Source organism: Rosa chinensis, chromosome 5 (assembly GCF_002994745.2).
Source record: "Rosa chinensis cultivar Old Blush chromosome 5, RchiOBHm-V2, whole genome shotgun sequence".
In the NCBI taxonomy this organism is placed as follows: Eukaryota; Viridiplantae; Streptophyta; class Magnoliopsida; order Rosales; family Rosaceae; genus Rosa; species Rosa chinensis.
In genome coordinates this window covers 55,087,995-55,110,754 of record NC_037092.1, presented here as the reverse complement: position 1 = coordinate 55,110,754, position 22,760 = coordinate 55,087,995, and the positions used below count along the sequence as shown (strand labels likewise).

Genomic DNA, 22,760 nt, shown 5'->3' with positions numbered 1-22,760 from the left:
ACTGCATCTTAAAATCTCAAATTCTAATGCTCCAATCCAAGCCTCCAAGGCTGTAAAACGTGAGTTGACCTTATTTTACTGTCCTCCAAAGCTGCTTGCTACTGAATAACTAGCAACCAGCATCGCTTGAAATTTGCAACTTATTATAAGGAGTCCATGCAATCAAAGTTCTAGATTAACCTAAAACTACTATCCTGCCAACAAATGAAAAAAATTTAGTATCATCCATCCTTTTTTCAAGTTTGAACTGATTTGGAGTCCAAATCATGACCTCTCTCTACTAAACAAATATAATCCTAACAGTTGAGCTAAGAACATTAGAATTCGAATGTGAGCATAAGCATAAAAAATCATTACCACACAATCCCAATATAAATAATATGAAACCAAGATATCCTCTTTGCAAAATCAAGCATATGAGCAAACCTGAAAGATTCTTTAGAATGGAAATTTCATCATAATCAGGAATAGTTGAGAGCAGAATTGCACACTATAGTATAAAAGCAAGCACAAACTCTTAACAATCTAATTCCGGAATAACTAACTACAACCCACAACAATCCAAACCTCAATTCTGAATAAAACTATGAGCAAGTGGATGAAATACAAGTAAATTGGAATTGGGTACTTGAGTGATCATGAGTTTTATATACATTGCCCAACCAAATTAGAATTCAATGGAACTGAAGCAATGGGCTTTCACAAACAAAATATTACAAAAAAGGTGAAAGTAGGAGAGAGAGAGAGAGAGAGAGAGAGAGAGAGAGAGAGAGAGAGAGAGAGAGAGAGAGAGAGAGAGAGAGAGAGAGAGAGAGAGAGATGTACCACGTGCAGAGTGTTTCAGTTTGCAGGATGAAAAAAAGTGGGTGGGGATTGTTTGAGAAAAGAACCAGGTAGTTATTTGATTATCGTCGTCGCACCACGTATACGTAATTCTAATGTTGTCGGATTTTGTAACAACCCAGATTATAAAGAAGAGAAAGTTTTGATTGAGAGAGATGAGGAGCAGTATTGGTAATGCACGCGGAGGTCGTTTGAGAGAGAGGCAGACTTGACTGGATTTTGGATTGAGATAGTGATTAGCACCCAACAACGTACAACCCATTTGCATTTGAATTGAATTATTGTTGGATAAGTAGAGGAAGAAGCGAAGCGCTCGGCTATAGTAGCCAAAGTCCTATGAAAACCAGCTCTCTTCCTCGATGCACATGTCTTTCTCCTTCTTCCTTAAAAGCCCTCTGGTAACAACACGAATAACAGTTTCATCTTCCCTGTCCTATGCAAGTTTGACGCGGGCAAACCTGACGACATCTGGTTGGTCTACAAAAATATTGGTTCATTGCAGAATCTTCCTCCCAGTTACTCGGACTGTTGCAGTCTTGGTCAACTTTTTTTTTTTTTTTGGCGGGTTAGTCTTGGTCAACTTGATAGTCTTGATTGCCGGCTCCAGGATTGTGAAATTAAACGCGTCAATAACATTAATAACTTCCTCGCATTTGCGTCCAGAATTGACATTGACTACTCCTGCCCTTTTATAATTAATTTGCTTCCTCTATAAAGTCTCTGAACTCCTCTACAGGCTGTTTATTGATCTAAATAATGGCTAATTCTGAAGCCTCTCCTCCTGCTCCTCCTCCTCGTTTTTCTTTTTCTTCTTTCACGCATCCATGGAAATACCAAGTCTTCCTGAGTTTTCGAGGGGAGGATACACGCAACAATTTCACAGCCCATTTGTGCAACGCGTTGCGTCTGAGGGGAATCAACACCTTCATGGATGAGGAGCTCACAAGAGGGGAAGATATATCAAGAGAGCTTCTCCAAGCAATTGAACAGTCAAAAATTTCAATCATCGTGTTCTCTGAAACCTTTGCATCCTCCAAGTGGTGTCTAGATGAACTCGTCAAGATTATTGAGTGTAAAGAATCAAAAAAACAACTGGTTCGACCGGTCTTTTACAAAGTGGATCCCTCGCATGTACGAAACGTTCAAGGCACTTTTGGTGAGGCACTTGCTAATCATGAACGCAATTCATCCGTGAGCTCAGAGAAAGTACAAAAATGGAGAACAGCTCTAAACCAAGCAGCAAATTTGTCAGGGTGGACTCTCCTGAACCAGTATCTTTCTAGCCTCCACACATAATTAATTAAGTGTTTACTGGCTTTATTTATTCTTAATTATCATAACTCCATCTCTTTTTTTCCATTTCTCTTTTGTTAACGAAAACCATCATAAGGCCGTAATATATAATCTCGGAGTATATAATGCCTATTAATCTTATGACCGTGCTTTTGCAGAGTGTAACAAAAACTTATAAACAAAATACATTAAAACTTCGATAAATGGATATTTGATAGATTTACGGCTAAATACTGTTAAGTCCTTGAACTTTTGTTGAAAAAACACTTCAGTCCATTGCCTTTTAATTTGACATGTTTACTCCCTGTTTTTTCAGTCTTTCACCCAATAGGTACATTCCGTTAGACTCCGTTAAATTGTACTGTTAACTCCCTATTTTAAGAATCAAATTACTATTATAGCAGTGATTTCTCTTTCTTTAATTTTTTTAATTATTTTTATTCTTCTCTTTTATTTTTTTTTCTGATTCGCACCAACAAATTACTAATTTTTTTAATTGTTTTTATTCTTCTCTTTTATTTTTGGTTTCTTTAATTTTTAAATTTTATTATTCTTCTCTTATATTTTTTTTTCTTCTAGTTCGCACCAATAAAATTACTAAAATTTTTAAATTGTTTTTATTCTTCTTTTTTATTTTTTTCTTCTAATTCACACTAATAAAATTACTAATTTTTAATTATTTTTATTCTTCTCTTTTATTTTTCCTTCTCTTTTAAGGATAAAAATTACTATTATATTCCCTCCCTTATTTCTTTTGTTATGACTAATTTTATTGGGTGTTTAGGTGAGCCGGAGAAGAAAAAAATAGTCATAGTTTTTAGTATGATCTTTATAAAGGGATTGGTGTGAATCAGAAGAAAAAAAATAAAAGAGAAGAATAAAAACCATTTAAAATGATTAAAGAAAAAGAAAGTCAGGGCTATAATAATAATTTTATCCTTAAAATGGAGAGTTAACGGCACAATTTAATGGAGTGTAATAGAATGGACCTATTGGTTATGATTATTTTTTTTCTTCTCTGGCTCACCCAAATAACCAATAAAATTAGTCATAACAGAAGAATAAAAAAAATAAAGAGAAGAATAAAAACAATTAAAAAAAATTGTAATTTATTGGTGCAAATGAAAAATAAATAAAACAGAAAAGTAACAAAAAATTAAAGAAAGCAAAAATAAAAGAGAAGAATAAAAATAATTAAAAAAATTAGTAATTTTATTAGTGCGAATCACAAGAAAAAAATAAGAGAGGAGAAAAAAAAAATAATTAAAAATATTAAAGAAAGAAAAAGTCAAGGCTATAATAGTAATTTTATTCTTAAAATAGAGAGTTAACGGTACTATTTAACAGAGTCTAACGGAATGGACCTATTAGGTGTAAAACTGTAAGAACATGGAGTAAACATGTCAAATTAAAAGGCGAGGGCTTGAAGTGTTTTTTCAGTAAAAGTTCAGGGACTAAACAGTATTTAGCCCATAGATTTATAATCTCAATTATATAATAAATTTATCCTGGCCAGTGTACTAAAATAGTAACCTCACTATATGCATAAGTTAATATTTTTTTTAAGAAATCCTTTAGGACCCAACCATTATATAAATTAATAATTAATGAAATACATTAAAAAAATAGCATATAAAAATATAATTAATTAAATACATTAAAAAATAGCACATAAAAATTTATAATACGTATTAAGGAACTTCAAGCAGTTTTTTTTTTATTATTATTTTTTTTTATCAAATAAACAACTCATATACAACAACTAGTCTATCATGAGAACTCACGACATCCTACTTATAAAAGAGAGACTTATGCCACTAGACCAAACGGTACTGGGCTAATTTAGCTATTTCTCAAAATATACTTTTATATATAGTCCTTTAATTTTTTCTTGCATCTAAACCGAATACAACTTCATCCTTAATTTTAGCAGATTTGGTATATTTTATTCAAGGTTATTACTACTTGAAATGCCTCTTTTGTTAACATTTTTATCATCTTCAGTAGACGTATTCATTACACCTTCAATCTCTTCATATCAGTACGTGATTCAATGACTGTTTCATTTTCACTTGGATAATACAAAAGGCGCTCAATTTCCATCACATTTTAATACCGTAAGCGAGGAATGGTTTCAAGTAATCTATGGATGGTCAATATGTCTACTAGGATTAGGAACATAATCCAACTAGGAATAGAAAATTTAATCAAACTAGACTGTTATGTAGTTCAACTAGGAAAAAAAAACATAGAACTCTTTCTAAATTAAAAAAAAAAGGTTCATTTATCATTAAACTAATAAATTAATTAAATTAATAAATTATGATCGCAATTAACCAATGAACCAATGTATTGGATCGTTCGCTTTTACTTTAAACTATTTCTTCAAGAAACCCTAAAACCCAAAGTCCGGTTTTTTTCCACTCCAATATTCGATCTCGTCCGGCAGCTCTCCTACTGGTGTTGGCCTCCGGGCCTTGCCATCATCTTGGGGTTGCTGCTGGACGCGCTTTCGATCCGATTTAGCTAAGAATAATCCATGGATGGTGCACTTGGGGTTCCAGACGGCTCGGGGTTGGGGTTTTTCTGGCCGTATCTCAATTGGCGGCGGGGTGTGCTGATCAAGACCAGCGGGTTTTCAGATGGCGTGAGGCACGACATGAGTTGTGGCGGCGTGAGGTGTGGTGGTTTAGGTCGAAGCGGTGAGTTGTCGCAGTGGCGTAGATCGGCGTGGCATGGATCGTGGCAGAGCAGGTCGGGCAGTGCTGCTGGGTTTGTGACGTACGGCATGTCGTCAGGCAGCTGGGATTGTGGCAAACTACACGTCATCGAGGACGGATGGGCTAGGGCCAGACTACGGACGGACGGATGGGCTTGGACTTTTCCTTTGGATGCTTTTGGGCCTACTATTTTGGACTAGGGTTGCCCTAGGCCTTTTCTATGTTTCTGCTTGTCTTTTACAATAAATTCCTTGTATTTAGGAACCAATGCACTATTGTGCACTCAATGTCTCTTTAGCATCTCTGGAGTAGTACCGAAGGAGGATATCCGCTATCTCTACGTATTTAAATGTACAATGAGTAGGACTATATGTATGTACCACTTGTGGGTACTATCACTAGCTTCTTGTCTGTCTATAAATGACAGCGGAAGGGTATGTAATGGCCTATTCTGGCTTGTGATGAATATATTGATGCCCGCCCTTTGGGTTTGGGTTTGAATTAAAAAAAATGAACCAATGTATTGGGATGATGGCATAACTGCAACAATATGTTTAGTTTTTCCACGCCTCTCTCTCTCTCTCTTCTGTATTACTTCTTTAATTATTATTATTATTATTTTTTGAATAAGAGAATCATCTTCATATAATAGAAAACTCAATAGAGTTGATTACAATCATAATGTAACACATCTAGATAACATTGTGGAGTGTTAATGAACGATAAGAAATTTGTGCTAGCCTCAAGCTAGAGTGGTCATTACATACCTTTCTGCTGTCATCTATAGACAGAACAAGAAGATGTGGTAGTACGCACGGTGGTACATAGAGATAGGTCCACTCATTGAACATCTAGTACTCCGCCATTACAGAATAGCTTGAACCCTCCTTTAACTTGAACCCTCCTTTAGTACTACTCTAGAAGATTCGTTAGTACCACATATGTTAAAATAAACATATTCTATTGGATCTAAACCCTCGGGATCCCATATACGAAACTCTAGAGAATTAGAGTTCATCAGTTTGACCCATGAAAGAGCCCAAGTCCAACTTTGAGCCCACATCCAAGCCCTTAGCCAAGTAAGCTTCCACCCTGCTTTGGGCTCCCACTTAGAGTTTAGGTTGGGCACCCTGGCACCATTGAGCCACCTCTTCTCTGCTACCAATCTGACCGTAGCCGTCACCAAAGCTACCATCGCCTTTTTAAAGCTCGCTGCCGAGACAACTACCATTATTCTAACCACGACACCTACAAATCGGAGCTCTGTCACCCAACCTTGGCCCTTGGAGTCGCATTTCTAGCAAGAATGGACACCCGCACTGACCACCATCTCCACGAAACGAATTGCGCAATTAAGCACTACCTTGTTCCAGGCTCCGACATCCGACCATTTCCAGAAGCTATATCCTTGCTTCGTCGCTAGCAGTTTCCTACCTGAGCCGCTTGCCATCTGCAAGACCTCCAACACACCAAAACCTCTGTTGGTCAACCCCAATTTCAAACGAGCACGATTTGGTCGAGGACGTCCAACTCTCCTTGATGTCTCAGTCCAGAAAGGCAGAGTAACAGATCAATTTGCTGTCCCCATAAGAACATATAGCAATGTGGCTCCACAGTTAGGTTGGGAGTGAGAGACGGAGGTTGTCGTAGGCAAAAAACCAAGCCATGGCCTATTGAAGGGGAGGACAATAGCCTCACTCAATGAATCCGATGAGAATGAGATGGGAATAGCTCTCCATCGATGATGGAGGAAGGTGCTAAGATGCCAAGGGCGGCGTGAGAGCAGAACCATTTCTTAATGTATTTTATTTTGATTTTTACTAGACTAACTCTTCCATATAATTAACAGGATTTATTGTGGCAGTACAAAATTAGATGAAGCTTTTAGAGACTTCATTTTATTGTAGTAGAGATTAAGCATGGGAAACGGTGTAATACATTTTACTAACTCTCCAGTTTTCTTGTGTTTCTTTTATCTTTTATCAATGGTTCCCTTGTCTTCTGCTTTGGCTTGACTTGGTAACTTTGCTCGTTGGCTTTGCTTATGGCTTGGCCTACTATTTGTATTTCTGGCCTTGGGCTTTTTAATGAATCATCATTTGACCAAAAAAACAAGAGATTAAGCATGGGAACGTAAGACAAATGATAAAACACTCCTTTTGTAAAAAAAAAAAAAAAAAAAAAAACTAAATCGTACAATGATTAGGATATCTCAGAAGATATCTGTAAGACTAACCGTATTACAACTTGGACAAGTCACTAGAGTTTGGGCCAGACACATAAATTAGATATCCTTAAACACTCCCCATATGTCGCCCAAACGTGATACTCTTCTCGTTGCCTCGTCAAAAACCTTATCGAGCAACAAAAACCCAGTGGGACAAAAATAATCTCAGTCGAAGGAGAAAAAGAGTATAACACACCATTCACATTTCAAGACCATACATGTAGACATCTCCTCCTGATATCTGCATCTCCCCCTGATGACTATGATCGTGGGAGTTTGGACAATTTTGGTAAACTGATGCTTGCAACATGTTTCTCGAAAGTGGATTTAGGCAGCAACTTAGTAAACAAGTTCGCTACAATATCCTCAATTGAACCTGGTTCACTTTGATCTTGAGGAGAGTATGTTGTTGCTGATTATGCTTGGTGTTGTCACCTTTGATGTAGCATTTCTTTATTTATTCAATGCAAGGGTATTAAGTAGCAGACGATTGTTGAAGTCTCAAATCCAATGTATTTGCCTATTTGTCTGTGAGGACCCATCTTAGTTCACTGTGGCGGCACAATAGGCACATAAATGGCGCACTCAAATATGCGTAAGTATGAGATACTGGTAGCCAGTCACTAGCTATAACGCAGAGATAGATTGAGTGGCGATGGGTCGTAGACGAATTTGCATAGCTGCATGTGATATTGCATCACCCCAAGCGGATATAGGGAGATTGGTGCATATTACCAATGTCCAGGCTACCATCATAGTCGTTTCTGTGAAACAATTTGGTGTGTACATGGAGATATGATGTCCAACATCAGTCCTAATGCAATAATCATCAAAAGTATTCGATGTTAACTCTCTAGCATTGTCAAGTTGAATTGACTGAATGAGATGATCTGAGGAGTGAGCCCTTCATGTGATATGTTCTAGGAGTGTAGTATGAGCAGCATTACAAATGGACAATGGCACAACACATGACTAGCATGTTTGCGCGTCAACCAACATCATGAAATATTTAAATGTCCACAAGTTGGTTGAATCGGTCCACAAAATCCCCTTGGATTCTATGTACGAACATAATGAGTATTTTCATATCCTTTGCATAGGACGGTCTTGGTCTTGATTTCCATAAGGAACAGGCTTTGTAGAACGAGCGAGGGGCCTTAGAAGCAACCAATAAGGATTTTGGTTGGACCAGAGCATTTTAAACGCTATTGGAAGCAAAGTTGGTGATTGCAGCATCACCTGGGGCCCCATCACCATGATGGACGCCATCCATGGCATCATGGATATGGACTATGCCAGCCCTAGGCTGATGGTGGACCGCGGCGGCGCTAGGGACAGTGGCAGCGGTCACACTTAGTCCAGGAATCAACCTTTGATTCTTGCTTCATTTCGCTAGAAAGAATGGATGTCTGTGTGAAGTCTTTAGTAGAAGGATCATCATATCATAACTAGGATAACATATCCTGTTGTGACAAAGACAATATGTGTCTAAATCTAAGAGATCTTCTCTCATAACTTTATTGTATTTAATAGCTCAAATAGTGGTGACATAAAATCCACTAGAAAGACACATAAGTTTCTCTAAGATGCGCCTTTATTAGCAATCATTGGAGGTAGTGCAAAGAAACTCCTTTGTAGTTCTCTATATGCGTTTCCACAAGGAATCCGTTGGCTCGTATAGCTCAATAGGGTTCGATTTTTCCTAGGACTGTAGAGAGTTTCTGTGATTGTAATCAAGGTGTCATTTGGTAAGAGAAATTTGGGCCATTCCATACCCTTAAAACTAATCCTGATGGGCCAGCTATCATAGTCACAAAGTAATATGCTCAGAATTTCAAATGGAGTCATAATGAAAAGAAGTCGAAATTTAATTCATAAGCCAACTCATTGTTTCTTAACCATAAAGAAAATCTAATATGAAACTAGCTAATGCGAAACAAAGGTAGTCATTCGACTTCTTTTGGTAACTCAAAAAAAAAAAAATATATATGACCAGGTAAGTAGAGAGATGTCGGTGGACCAAAGCTTGCTTAAATACCACTTATCTCAAAACTTTCGTAGACATCATACTCGCTTTGAATGAGCCTAGTTGAAGAAAAATTTAACCAATGGCATTTAGTACAAAAAATATGGTAATTGCATATTATATATCTTGGAAAATAAAGACTTTATTCAAAATCGATAGTCTCTTGATCTTGACCTGATCTGTTGAAGTCTTCCACCCTTAGTTCGAGATCACCTTCTTGATCTTTTTATTCCACATAGTGAGCTTCTCTTGCTTCACAATACGCTTTGTAGGCGGTGGCAATACTCTCACGAGCTCTACAAATGTGTGCCCAATGATCGGATGCTCCACATCGAGAACATACATCTATATACTCAGACTCCCTTGATTGAGGCGCTTTGAAAGTGTTATTAGGATGGCTCTTAGTATTAGTAGCGCCACCAACATGGCCAGAGGTGTTGCCTCCCTCTCTCTTTCCACGTTGACCTCTTTGGTTTCGTGTCTGCTTATTTTGGCGGTTACCTTCCACATTAGAGCGAGAATATGGACCAAAATATCCATAATTGTTCCTAGATTTAGGGTTTCACTCTTAGCGCCCTCCCTTAGAGGCGTGACTGTAATTGGGCTTCGGAATAGGCTCTGTTCTTACAGGTTTTGAATCATAGTTCTTCACAAGGATATTATCATGCTTTTCAGCGACATTCATGGCTCCAATGAGCTCATGAAACCTTGTGATCTATCCTATAGTAACATCGATTCGATAGTTCTTAGTAACCATCAAAGCAGAGATGGGGAAGGTACATAGAGTTCTCTTAATCATCATCGCATCTCTCATATCTTTGGCACAGAATTCCATTAAGGATTTAATGCGAAGTGCTTCCAAGTTGTAATCAAGAACTGCCTTGAAATCACAGAAGCGGAGATTATGCCAGCTCACTTCTAGGTTAGGAAGCAGGGAGTCACGGACGTTGCCAAAGCGTTCTCCGAGTGAGACCCACAGGCTTCTAGATCTTCTTCATTCAGATACCCGTACTGGAGCGAATCATCTATATGATGAGTCATTAGGATGACTGCTTTCGCCTTATTTACCTCCAAGACTGCTCTATTTGTTTCCAAAGCTTGAGCATGCTCAATAGTTAGCACGTCCTGATTGGACTCAATAATTGTTTCCAGGATTCCTTAGGCCTTGAGATGTTGGTGGACATAACGAACCTACTTGTGGTATAATTAAGAGATATGATAAGTTTTTCTTATCTCTATCGTTTATTATAAAATTCTTATTTCTATTTCAGCAACAAAACGACAAAAATTAGGTCCCACCTAATATGAAATTCTGATTTCGCCACTACTCATGTCATCGCTCTAGAAGCAAAATTAAGAAAGGTAAAACAAATTTATTTAGGGAAGATTAGCTAACATGTGCCTCAAATAGTTAACCAATTGCTAATTTTCAAACGATACAAAAGAATAACAAAATAAAAACTGAGGCTTGTTGTAGAGAAACTGAAATTGAGAGGAAATCGTTGTGTATTCTCATTGATAATAGGGGCCTCTTTATATAGAGGATTATAATGTATAGAATCTCAATCATACAAGGAAAGTAATCATACATTGAATAGGAATCTACACACTTCTAATTTAACCCTATTACCACAAGGTCAAGTAACCTAGAGTTTGGGCCAAACACAAATTAGGGTTTACTTGAACACTCCCCCTTGTTGCCCCCTTGTTGCTTCTCTCGTTGCCTCATTAAAAACCTTGCCGAGTAACAAAAACCTAGTGGGACAAAAATAACCTCGGTCGAAGGGGAAAAAGCGCACAACACACCCTTCACGTTTCGAGGTGAACATGTAGACATCTCCCCTGATGTCTGCGTCTCCCCCTGATGTCTACAATCATGGGAGTTCAGATAATTTCCGCAAGCCAATTCTTGCTACATGTTTCTCGAAAGTGGATTTGGGCAATGACTTAGTAAACAAGTCTGCCACATTGTCCTCAGATCGAACCTAGTTCACTTGGCCACATGTTTCTCGAAAGTGGATTTGGGCAATGACCTAAGTAGTCATTTTAGCGAGCGTTTCAACCTTTTTGTAAACGCGCTCCATGGTCTAGAGCCACTTGACTTGGGTAAATGAAGTTCACCATGAACCTTTATGTATATTCCATATCTAGATCCCTATAGAGATACGTAGTGACCACATTTGTAAGCTACATGTTCAGTTATTCAGAAACTACCAAACTGATAGGGTAGTGGAGTGCAATGACATCCATTACGAGAGAATATGTCTCATTATAGTCAATTTCAGGGCATTTTAAGAGAAGCCTTGTGCAATAAGGCGAGATTACCATATCTTTTTCTCACTACGCTTTCTAACGAAGACCCATTAGTCAACATGTTTTATGTTAGGAGGTGATGGCATCACTAGCTCGAAAACCTTCCTCTTCGTTAGAGAATCCATCTGAACCTGGTTCGCATCTTTCCATTTAGGCCAAATTTCTCTACGTTGTCATTCATTCATCAACAGAGCATAGTTCAATATCATCTGACTCAATAAACTCATGCACAACGAAATGCGCAACTACATCATCAATTATGATGGAGTTTCTATCCCACGTCTCAAGTACATTAGTGTAAGTTTCATAGAGCTCTATATTCTCAGGAATAGGTTCTGATGTTGAGGAGTCTCCCAACGATAACCCTAACCTGGAAGATTCTCATGAGACAGATTTGAGTCTTGATGATCAAAGGATTGTAATGTGCCAAAGTGTCATTCGAACCTATGGGCCTCCCACGCATCCTAGCTGGGGCCATGGCCTGTAACGCCAAAGTGCCACTCTTTTTGGCGTTGGCGCCATGCCTACCCCCATGTAGGGTGGCGCTACGTCCTCTCGTAGGGACGTCCTTCCTTGTAGGCTTGTTTGCAGCATATTTGTGTGATCTCATCACTTTAACAGGGATCGAGATGAGACATAGTGGGGACAGGCCACGACAATTCCTGTCGTTCCTACTGAACATCTGTGTTCTTATCTCCCCTTAACTACGGGAAGACTGTCTCATCAAAGTGACAACCCGCAAATCTAGCAGTAATGAGATTGCCTTGCAAGAGTATTAAGTGGAGGACGATTGTTGGAGTCTCAAATCCAACGTAGTTGCCCATTCGTCTGTATGGACCCATCATAGAGCGCTGTGGCGGTGCAATTGGAATATAAATGACGCACTCAAATATGTGTAAGTACGATACTTGTACCCAGTCACTATCTGTAACGCAGAGGTACATTGAGTGGTGTGGGTCATAGACGAATTAGCATAGCTGCATGCAATATTCACCCCAAGTGGATATAAGGAGATTGGTATGCATTGCCAATGTCCGGACTATCATCAAAGTCATTTCCGCAAGACCATTTGGGTGTGTACATGGGAATATGATGTCCAACATCAGTCCCATTGCAATATCCATCGAAAGTCTTTCGATGTAAACTCTCTAGCATAGTCAAATCTAATTGACTGAATAGGATGATCTAGGGAGTGAGCCCGTTGTCATATGATATGTGCTAGGAGTATAGCATAAGCAGCATTTATAGGTGGACAATGGCACAACACGTGACCAGCGTGTTTGCGTGTCAACCAACATCAAGAAATATTTAAGCGTCCGCAAGTTGGTTGAATCAATCCAATGAATCCCCATGGATTCTATGTAAGAACAGAATGAGTAAGTTCATTTCCTTTGCATAGGACGGTCTTAGTCCTAATTTCCCTAAGGAACGGGCTTTGTAAAACGAGCGAGAGGCTTTAGAAGCAACCAATGAGTATTTTGGTTAGGCCTTAGTGTCTGAAACGCTATTTGAAGCAAGTTGGTGATTGCAGCATCACATGGGGCGCCATCACCATGATGGATGCTATCCATGGCGTTATGGATAGGGACTGCGCCAGCCTTAGGCTGGTGGTGGATGGAGGCGGTGCCCTAGGCAGCTGTATCGGTCACACTTAATCCAGAAATCAACTTTTGATTCATGCTTCGTTTTGCTCGAAAGAAATGATGTCCATGTGAAGTCTTTAGTAGACGGATCATCATATCATGAACAGGATGACCTATCCTGTCGTGACAAAGCCAATATGTGTCTAAATCCAAGAGATCTTCTCTCATAACTTTATTGGATTTAATACCTCGAATAGTGACATAAAGTCCACTAAAGAGACACATAAACTTCTCTAAGATGCGCCTTTATTTGCAATCACTAGAGGTATTGCAAAGGAACTCATTTTCGTTCTCTACATGCGTTTTCGCATGGAATCCGTCAGATATTCATAGGTGTGACACGCCCTAGAAGCGTGGAGAGTTTCTGTGACAGTAATTAAGGTGTCATTTGGCAAGTGGAACTTGGACTATTCCACGTCCTTGCATTAATACTGATGGCCCAGCCATCGTAGTCACAAAAGTCATATGCTCATAATCAAAATGGAGTCATAAAGAACTCGAAATTTTATTCATAAGCCAACGGAGTTACATCATTGTCTCTTTGACTAAACAAAATCTAATCCAAAATGATAGCTAATGCAAAACAATGGTAGTCGTCTAACTTCTTTCGGTAATTCCAAAATAAATGTGACAGGTGAGTAGAGAGATGTCGATGGAGCAAGGCTCGCTTAAGTATCACTAATCTCAGAACCTTCCTCGACATCACACTTACTTTAAGTGAGCCTACCTTGAAGAAAAGCTAAACCATTGGCATTTACTACAAAAATATATGGCAGTTGCCTATTACATCTCTTGGAAAAATAAAGACTTAAACAGAATTGGCGATCTATTGATCCCAGCCAGATTTGTAGTCTTTAACCCTTCACTCTAGATCATCTTCTTGATCTTCTTGTTCTATATAGTGAGCTTCTCATGCTTCACAATATGCTTTGTAGGCAGTGACAATTTCTTCATGAGCTCTACAAATATGTGCCCAATGATCCGACACTCCACATCGAGAACATACATCTCTTTGCTCAAACTCCATTGATTGAGGTGCTTTGAAAGCGTCATTTAGATGGCTCTTAGTGTTGGTGGCGCCACCAACATGGCCAGAGGCGTTGCCTCCCTCTCTCTTTCCACATTTACCTCTTCGGTTCCGTGTTAGCCTATTTTGGATGTTACCTTCCCAAGTAGAGCGATTATATGGACCAGAACATCCAAATGTATTCCTAATATTAGGGTTTCGCTTGGCGCGACTATAATTGGATTCTGGAATATGCTCTGTTCCCACGGATCTCGAATTATAGTTCTTCACAAGGATGTTGTCATGCTTTTCAGCCACATTCACTACTCCAATGAGCTCATGAAACCTTGTGATTCGTCTTGCAGTAACATCTATTCGATAGTTCTTAGCAACCATCAATGCAGAGACGGGGAAAGTAGAAAGAGTCTTCTCAATCAACATCGCATTTGTGATCTCTTTACCACAGAATTCCATTAAGGATTTAATGCGAATTGCTTCTGAGTTGTAGTCAAGAACTGACTTGAAATCACAGAAGCGGAGGCTATGCCATCTCACTTTTAGGTCAGGAAGCAGGGAGTCACGGACGTTGCCAAATCTATCTTCGAGTGAGACCCACAGCCTTCTGAGGGTCTTCTTCATTCATACACTTATACTGGAGCGAATCATTCATATGACTAGTCATTAGGATGATGGCTTTCGCCTTATTTGCCTCTAAGGCTGCTCTATTTGCTTCCAAAGCTTGAGCTTGCTCAACAGTTAGCACGTCCTGGCTAGGCTCAAGAATCATATCTAAGATTCCATCGGCCTTGAGATGCTGGCGGATATCACGAACCCACATGTGATATTCAGAGCTAGTTATTCCCAATGGAGCAAAGTCCAATTTGTTCAGGTTGCTCATTCTGCAAGAGAACAAGAAATTAGGGTTAGTTTCAGAGCGAAAAAAAGGCTACCACGAAAACAAATAAAATTTCTGAGCGTAGTCGCTTCCAAGAAATTAGGAATTTCCGAGAGTAGTCGCTTCCAAGAAATTCGATTCTAAGAGGGGTTGGATTATATCGAAACAATAATGTTTGCGGTCGATCGTTTGATCTCAACAAACTCTAAGTTTGGAGAACTCTACAAGCTCCAAGCTTGGAGTGAGCACGAACCCCCACAGTTCGGCTTAATTTGATCTCCTCTATGATAAAGAAAGGGGGGTAGAAGAAGAGAGGTTGTAAGTCCCAGAAAAAGAAGAGAAATTAAATTTAAAAACTCTAAAAAAAGGGAACGTTTAGTAAAAATACATCGAAATAGGTCGCCGGAAAATTTGACAGGAAAAAGTAATCGGAAAAAGTCACGCGGAAAATGGCCGGAAAACTCGCCGGAAAAGTTGTTGACCGGGGTTCACTAGCGTTGACCGGAAGGCTGAAGTGGCACTGATGCTGACGTGGCAGTGGGTCCCTGTGCTGACGTGGTTGTGGGTCCTGCTGCTGACGTGGTTGTGGGTCCTGTTGCTGACGTGGTAGTGGGCCTGCATCAGTGGGCCTCTTCCTTGGGCTTCTTTTCCTTTCCCCTTTTTTTTTCTTTCTTTCTTTTCTTCTCTTCTTCTTTTCTGCCAGTTCAAGACGCAGATGATCAGGTGGCCGGTTCACGTATTTTTAGGCCAGTTTTTTAACTTTTTCTTCCGGTTCCTGAAACTTCAGATCAGTAGGCTTCTGCTATCAAAATTTGGTGGAAATTGGAGGTCCGGAAGATGGTGAACCGGTGGAATATTTGCTGCAAGATGTATGGAGCTTCCGGTGGCCTGTTCAGTAGGTTTCCGGCCAGTTCTTAGGGTGCCGCCGCCGGTTCTGGATTCCTGGAATCGAGTTCTTCAATGTGTGAGGTGGAGGCAGAAAAAGCTTCAAGGTTTTGTATTCGGATTTAAGGTTTTTAGCTTCTTGAATCAGGGTTTGGCTATTTGTTTCAAGGTTAGGGTTTCGTGCTGATAACGTGTTGTAGAGAAATTGAAATTGAGAGAAAATCGCTGTGTATTCTCATTGATAATAGGGGCCTCTTTATATAGATGATTACAATGTATAGAATCTCAATAATACAAGGAAAGTAATCGTACATTGAATAGGAATCTAGATCCTTCTAATTTAACCCTATTACCACTAGGTCAAGTAACCTAGAGTTTGGGCCAAACACAAATAAGGGTTTACTTGAACAAAGCTAGATTTTAAGCCAAAGGAAGAGGAAGAAAATGCTACCTCATAAGAAAATGGACATTTTTGAAATAATCATTAATGGAGGTAACATAGGGTATTCAATGACATATGTATATAATCATAATAAAATGGGTGGTTCTAGAATCTCCAAATTTGATATTCAAACATATTCTACTTATTAAACCTCCAATTCACTTAATACTTAAAAAACTAAGTACACTTCCATAATTTTACCAAAACACCCTTGAACAATTAAATATATATCTTCAACAATTTGTTGTTGTTCTTTTTTTTCTCTGTCTTTTTAATTTTGTTTATATTATTTTTTACTCTTTTTTTTTATCAATTCAACCATGAAGAATTCTGATTAGAGCAATTGCTCTTCATATTCTTTGTCATTGCAAAGGCTAGTGGTACCATAGATAAGAGAATACGGGTAATCTATTTTGTTGTGTCCAAGTTGATCAATCCAGTGTAGCTATGACAGAATATATTGGTAAGATTATAAAGGAAATGACTCGATAGAAAAAAAACATACTTAATTTATAAAAGACAATAAAGGAAACCAATTCAAAAATTGAAGGCAGCCTGTGGATTTCACTCTTAATTACCATACAAAATTATAAATGACAGTTGATTTAAGAAAATTCTATATTGGAAAGAACTCATTCTCATTCCCAAATTTACTCTTGTATTAGATTGGGGGACATTATAAGAAATTGATGATTTTGTTTAATTGATTGGGGGACAATTCTCAACTCATTATAAGAATATGCTGACAAAATCTACTTACATTTAATCTCTCTCTCTCTCTATCCTTATTTATCTTTTCATATAAGTTGACAAAGTCCAATAACAATAGGAAAAAATGGAGGTCTAAATTTTAAATTTAGAAGTCCAATTAGAACTATTGTAATAAAATTGTTTTGAAATACTTATCAATATCATATCCAACATCTATGGCAAAAAGTTGTTCATTTTATGCTTTTTTCGTATTTGAAATGTCAGGCAATCTTCTGAAGCCCAATTTATTAATGACATTGTGAAAGAGATTTCAAAGCATGCGAGCTTATCACTGAGAGAGCAATTTGTTGCAAGACCTGTACTGACAACTTTTTGCTTACTTAATTGGCTATGTTTAATAGGGGTTATGGTTTTTTCCTTTCGTTTTTGTTATTATTTTGTGCCCTGGCGCGAATTGTTGTACTTTTTTATTTTTTTTTATCATATCAACGACTAGTTTTTTTTGTGAGTCGAACTCACAATCTCCCACTTACAAAGGGAAGACTTATACCACTAGACCAAATAGTATTGGGCAATTGTTTTGCTTTTAGTTATTGTTTTTATTTCTTTGTTCCTTTTTTTTTTCATTACATGGCCACAACTCTACTTTGTACTCCTCACAATCATAGGTATGTATAAGTTATTTTATACAATTCACTTATGAGACATCAAATTTTCACTTTCTCACAAAGACACTGAAAAGTAATTCTTTGCATCATGTGGTTCACATGTATTGAACTTTTTCTTCAAACCATACAGACCAATTTTTCATTTTAATAGCAACAAGTAGCAATATTCATATTTATATACAGAGAGATGCATAGAATAAGACATAGCCGGCTTAGACCAAGTTATATCAAGATGGTCAGGAAAAAACATGTGGATTGAGTCTTGTTTCTTAGTATAATAGTGGACGTAATTCGGTCATTATAGCAGAACTACACTCGGGTGCTATATATGAAAAGTTTATAGAATGGAATGTGTAAGATAACATTTTTTTTTTTAATCAAACCCATAAAGGGCCGCAATATCATTAATTTCAAGTCAGAATGAACATTACATTCTCTTTTGCTGTTATCTGACAGACAAAAAGATGTGTTAGTACCTATAGTGGTACGCAGTGACGTAGCAAAAAATCTCACTTAGGAGAGTCAAACTTTATTAACTAACAAATTAAACTCATTGTCAATCATCCTCTAGAAATAACACAATCTTTTGCTTAAAAAAAAAAATTAGTATAAGAAAATTTAAGTGTAATTTTTCTTGTACTAATGCAGAAATTGAAAGACTCTTAAATCATGTTGAATAAATTTTAGGATTTGAGATGAACGATAAATATAGTAAAAACTATGTGTTACTTCGATTTAGCATATTAATTAACAAAGAATCGTAAATATGCACATATGGGCATATATCGATCAATAAAGTAAGAGAACCTTGAAAAGATTCGTATTAATTGGATATATGTAGTGTATTAATAGTGTAAAATATTATTTCAGTCCATTAAAGTTCAAGGATAATTAAGACTAATTAAGATAAAGGGTCCTTGACCCAAAGCACAAAAATGAGCAAAAAATATCCCACTTGCCCCAGCAACATATTTTTATTCCACTTACACAATTTCACATCAAATGACCATTTTGCCCTAAGCCTAATTATTAAACTACAACATTGCCACTCTCTCTCTCTCTCTCTCTCTCTCTCTCTCTCTCTCTCTCTCTCTCTCTCTCTCTCTCTCTCTCTCTCCCAGCACGGCGTCGACACTGCCGTGCCATGGAGACTCCGGCTTGGAGGAAGAGATCGGAGCTTTCTCTGGTTGCAGCGAAGACACTCAACTGTAAGGCCCAATCGCGATTCTGATTCCGACTTCGTCCAGCCCCAATTTCGATTTGAGTCTGATTCTGATCAACAAGGCCCAGCAACCCAACGTCTCCAATTCCGGTCAACTTCACGATGGAAGCTCCGAGGTGGTGAGAAGATCGGCAACGGTGTCGTTCACGTTCAAGGTCTTGAAATCCGATTGGGTGCCCAGAGCTTTTCTCTAGGTGCCCATATCAATTTCTTTATTTATTTTTTTGTGGTAAAATTGGGGCAGAAGGCCCAAAGGGAAAAAAATGGAAAAATAAAAAGTTCTATTGGGGCAATAGTCTTCTATTGCCTCCAATAGACGTCTATTGAAATGATGTAATCTCTTCGTTTTTTTTTAATTAAAGTTTTATTTGTCTAAATTTTGAGAGATTAATTCATATTCTGACAACCAAAAGTTTTATTGGGGGGCAATACATGGCTGATAGACGTCTATTGCCCCTAAATTGGGGGCCAATAGATGTCTATTGGGGCAATAAACATTTCCGGTGAGGTTTTCTGAAAAGTCCGGTGGGCAGCTGCCGGTGACTGGATTCCTGCCAACTTCGCCTGAATACGGTTACTGGTGACTGGATTCCTACGAAATTGGCTTGAATCCAGCGGTGGGTGACCGAACTTCGGCGAAGTCATGGTTTCTCTCTCTCTCTCTCTCTCTCTCTCTCTCTCTCTAAGTAACAAAGGGGTGAGGGTAAAATGGTATTAAAAAAAAATTAAAAAAAAAATTCTTAATGGGGTATTAGGGAAGACCTCCTTAGAGTGCTTTGGGTAAGAGGGAATTAAAAAAACTTAATGGGGTAAGTGGGAAAAAAATCTATAGAAATGGGGTAAATTGACAAAAACCCTAAGATAAATTTGTATTAAATTTTGAAAATTAAGACTAATTAAGGATTTTTCAAAAATTAAGAAGGGTCAATTTTATTTCATTCCATTAAGGTTCATAGATAACAAGACTAATTAAAGATTTTCCAAAAATTAAGAAGGGTCAATTGACCCGTCTCGCCTTAGGCTAGCTACGCTCATGGTGGTACGTAGATTTAGGTCTACTCATTGGACATCAAATACATCGAAAAGCGAGTCTCTTCCTTCAATACAGCTCACTAGGCCAATAATCTCAACATACAACACTTTTTGTACAACGAAAAAAAAATATTGTGTGTGATGAGGGAAAGTGAATCATACAACACATTTAAAAAACTTGCGTCGTATAAGGCTGTTAAAATTCAGAAGTTTTTAGCTAAAAGGTAAATGCACAACACTTACAATAATGGTTTATTTTGTGAATGAAAGAAAATTGAGATGCACATTTCCTTCCTACCTTGACTTAAATTTGGCTCTAAATTTGTACTACATAATACAACAGAATAGTTATATTCATTATATGAGTGTAACTTACAAAATGTCATACACCATATTTTTACTTTGTGTTGTATGATCAAGGAAGATATTTTGGGAATGTTTGGATGTGCCTCCAAATTTTGATTGACATATATGTGATGATTATAAGCTCCTACAACATAAATTACTTATTTATGTTGTCTGAATGAGAAATGCCTATCTCTAGCGCCAAAACTTATACTGTAATTACACATAGCGGGAACTTTCTCTCTTTGAAACCTCAACTCAAATTTAATGTATACATAATCAGACAACCTAACTTAATCTATGTATTGTCTGATTATGAATACAAAAGAAAAAAGAGCGCGCCTTTAACAACTTAATTAAGGCTATTGATTATACGCATTTATATGCGTGTAATTATATCTAAAACACTAGAATTAAGCTAATGCTCATGTCAATTAATATGTAATTAATCCATTTTTATTTACTTTGTAGAAAATAAGCAGAATTGCGGAAACGAGAGAAAATGGTGCGAAATTGGAGCAAGTTGGAGTTTCCGACAAAAGGACGAAAGTCAACGAGGGTCAACCGTAGTCAACACCATCAAGGGAGCGAAATCAAACCATCTCTGATAATGTGTGGAAGTGCATTGAGGAAGAAGAGAAGAAAGAAAAATTGAGGAAAAGAAAGAAAAAAAACAAGAAGAAGAAGAAGAAAAAAAAAAAAAATTGAAGTTCGCTGACGTCATCATGACGTCAGCATAGCTGATCCCTTCTCCTTCCCACGTGCAGCCTTTTCCTTTCCTTTCTTTTATTTCCATTTTCTTTTCCTTCCTTCCTCTCAACGATTGCCACATGTCTCTATCTCTTCCTATTTTTCCTTGCAATCATGAACAGCCACACAATTAAAAACTCTCTTATTCTTCCTCTTTAAAAACCACGACCTCACCCTTTAATTTGAATTTTCCCTTCTCCCAGCAGACCAACAGCGCCGCACTCCACTTTTCAAAGGGGGAGGGCTGCTGCCCTCTCCCATCAACCACCTCCCTTTTATATTTTCTCCATTATTTTCTCTATTTTTCTTTTGAGAACTCAAGAGAAATTTCACTACAAGACTTCAAGGGGCTCTCCATCTTCAAGGATTAAGTTTGGTAGTGTGGAAACCACTCTCTAGGTGGTTGGGTTTTGGCTTGGTTCCTCCATTGTCAAACCCACTCCTTGTGGTTTTCCACAACTTCTATCTTTTATCTTTTATTTTGATGTTGTAATTTGAAGTTTATTATGATGGGTAGTGAGTAGACTCTTGTTGGGGGTTAGGGTTGTGTGCCCTAACCCAAATTTAATGTAATGGATGCTTAATTTAATTTATATATGAAATTTGTTAATTATTGGATGCTTGTGTTTTGTGATAATTGATTAGAATGCATGCTTAGAAATTCTCAACTTTTGGGTATGTGTTTTATTAAGTTTAGATTAAAATTTAGGGGATGACATCCTTAGATTTTAGAGCTAGAACACCGATTTAATAATCGTGGGAAATACAAGCATGGTTTACTACATGATTAGCTTGATCGCAGTTATGGTGAGCTTAGTTGCCTAATTCCTCGAACTCTAGGCCTCTTGATGTGAATTAGTGACCCTTGAACCGGCTCTAATTCATGTCAAGTGAGTTCCTACGGCCCTTGAACGGGAGTAGGAATACCATGAAAGGGAATTTCGGCCCTTGAGCCTTGAAAAGCCTTGGGTATGGCTTCTACCATCTTTAATAAATTGCACGTAAATCAAATTAGCATCTAGAGCATTGAATTAGGGTTAGGAATCATCCCTAACTACCAATCCCATATCTATATCATTTCTTACTTTTCTTTGCTTTATTTAATTTAGTTGTTAATTAAATTCTCCATTTAAATTCTTGCACTTTAGTTGTTAGAAATGCAAATTACATTTTCGGTGACATTTCCTACTTCTTTGTGAATAGTCATCACTAGGTCTTAGTTTTGATTAGGCTTCAGTGCAACCAAAGCCGAGCATTGCTAAGGCTTGGTGCCTTAGAGTAGCATTTTTTTTTTTTCTTTTTCTTTTGTTTGCTAAGTGTCTTTATTTCCGATTACCCAAGGATTGTGGGTTAGCCACTAATCCCCGTGGTACGATAAACTTTGGGCATAATATTTCCCTATCTTGACAACGATACGTGCGCTTGCGTAAATGTGTATCCAAGTCAATGGCGCCGTTGCCGGGGATTATGGTTTAATAGCCTTAATCCCTAGGTAAATCGGTTCTAGGTCACTTTGGCATATTTTTGTTTCTTTGTTATAAAAAAAAAAAAAATTGTTATTCTAATTAGTTGTTATGTTTTTTGTGCTTAGTTTTCTATTTTCTTTTTAATTGTTGGTTACTAATCTCACTCTTGGGAATCCATAGGTACTTATTTTTATTATCACCTTGAGATATGGATCGATGGAGTTATGGATGTGATGATCGTAGGAGATATGAGCAACAAAGTTTTTATAGTGG

General features: G+C 37.8%; 1 protein-coding gene across 3 annotated transcripts; it reads left to right on the top strand.

Annotated features, from left to right (window-relative positions):
- The first annotated feature begins 1,423 nt into the window (after positions 1-1,423).
- LOC112165849 (disease resistance protein RPV1) lies at positions 1,424-20,930 on the top strand. Of its 3 annotated transcripts, none has more exons than XM_024302547.2 (2): positions 1,424-2,114; positions 20,743-20,930. In XM_024302547.2, the coding sequence occupies exons 1-2, from the start codon at positions 1,600-1,602 to the stop codon at positions 20,747-20,749; spliced, it is 522 nt and encodes a 173-aa protein (XP_024158315.1). In that variant the 5' UTR covers positions 1,424-1,599; the 3' UTR covers positions 20,750-20,930. The 3 variants fall into 3 exon arrangements, with proteins under 3 accessions (XP_024158315.1, XP_024158313.1, XP_040363379.1); XM_024302545.2 differs by lacking the exon at positions 20,743-20,930 and adding an exon at positions 17,269-17,593; XM_040507445.1 differs by lacking the exon at positions 20,743-20,930 and adding an exon at positions 4,701-5,302.
- Positions 20,931-22,760: the final 1,830 nt, after the last annotated feature.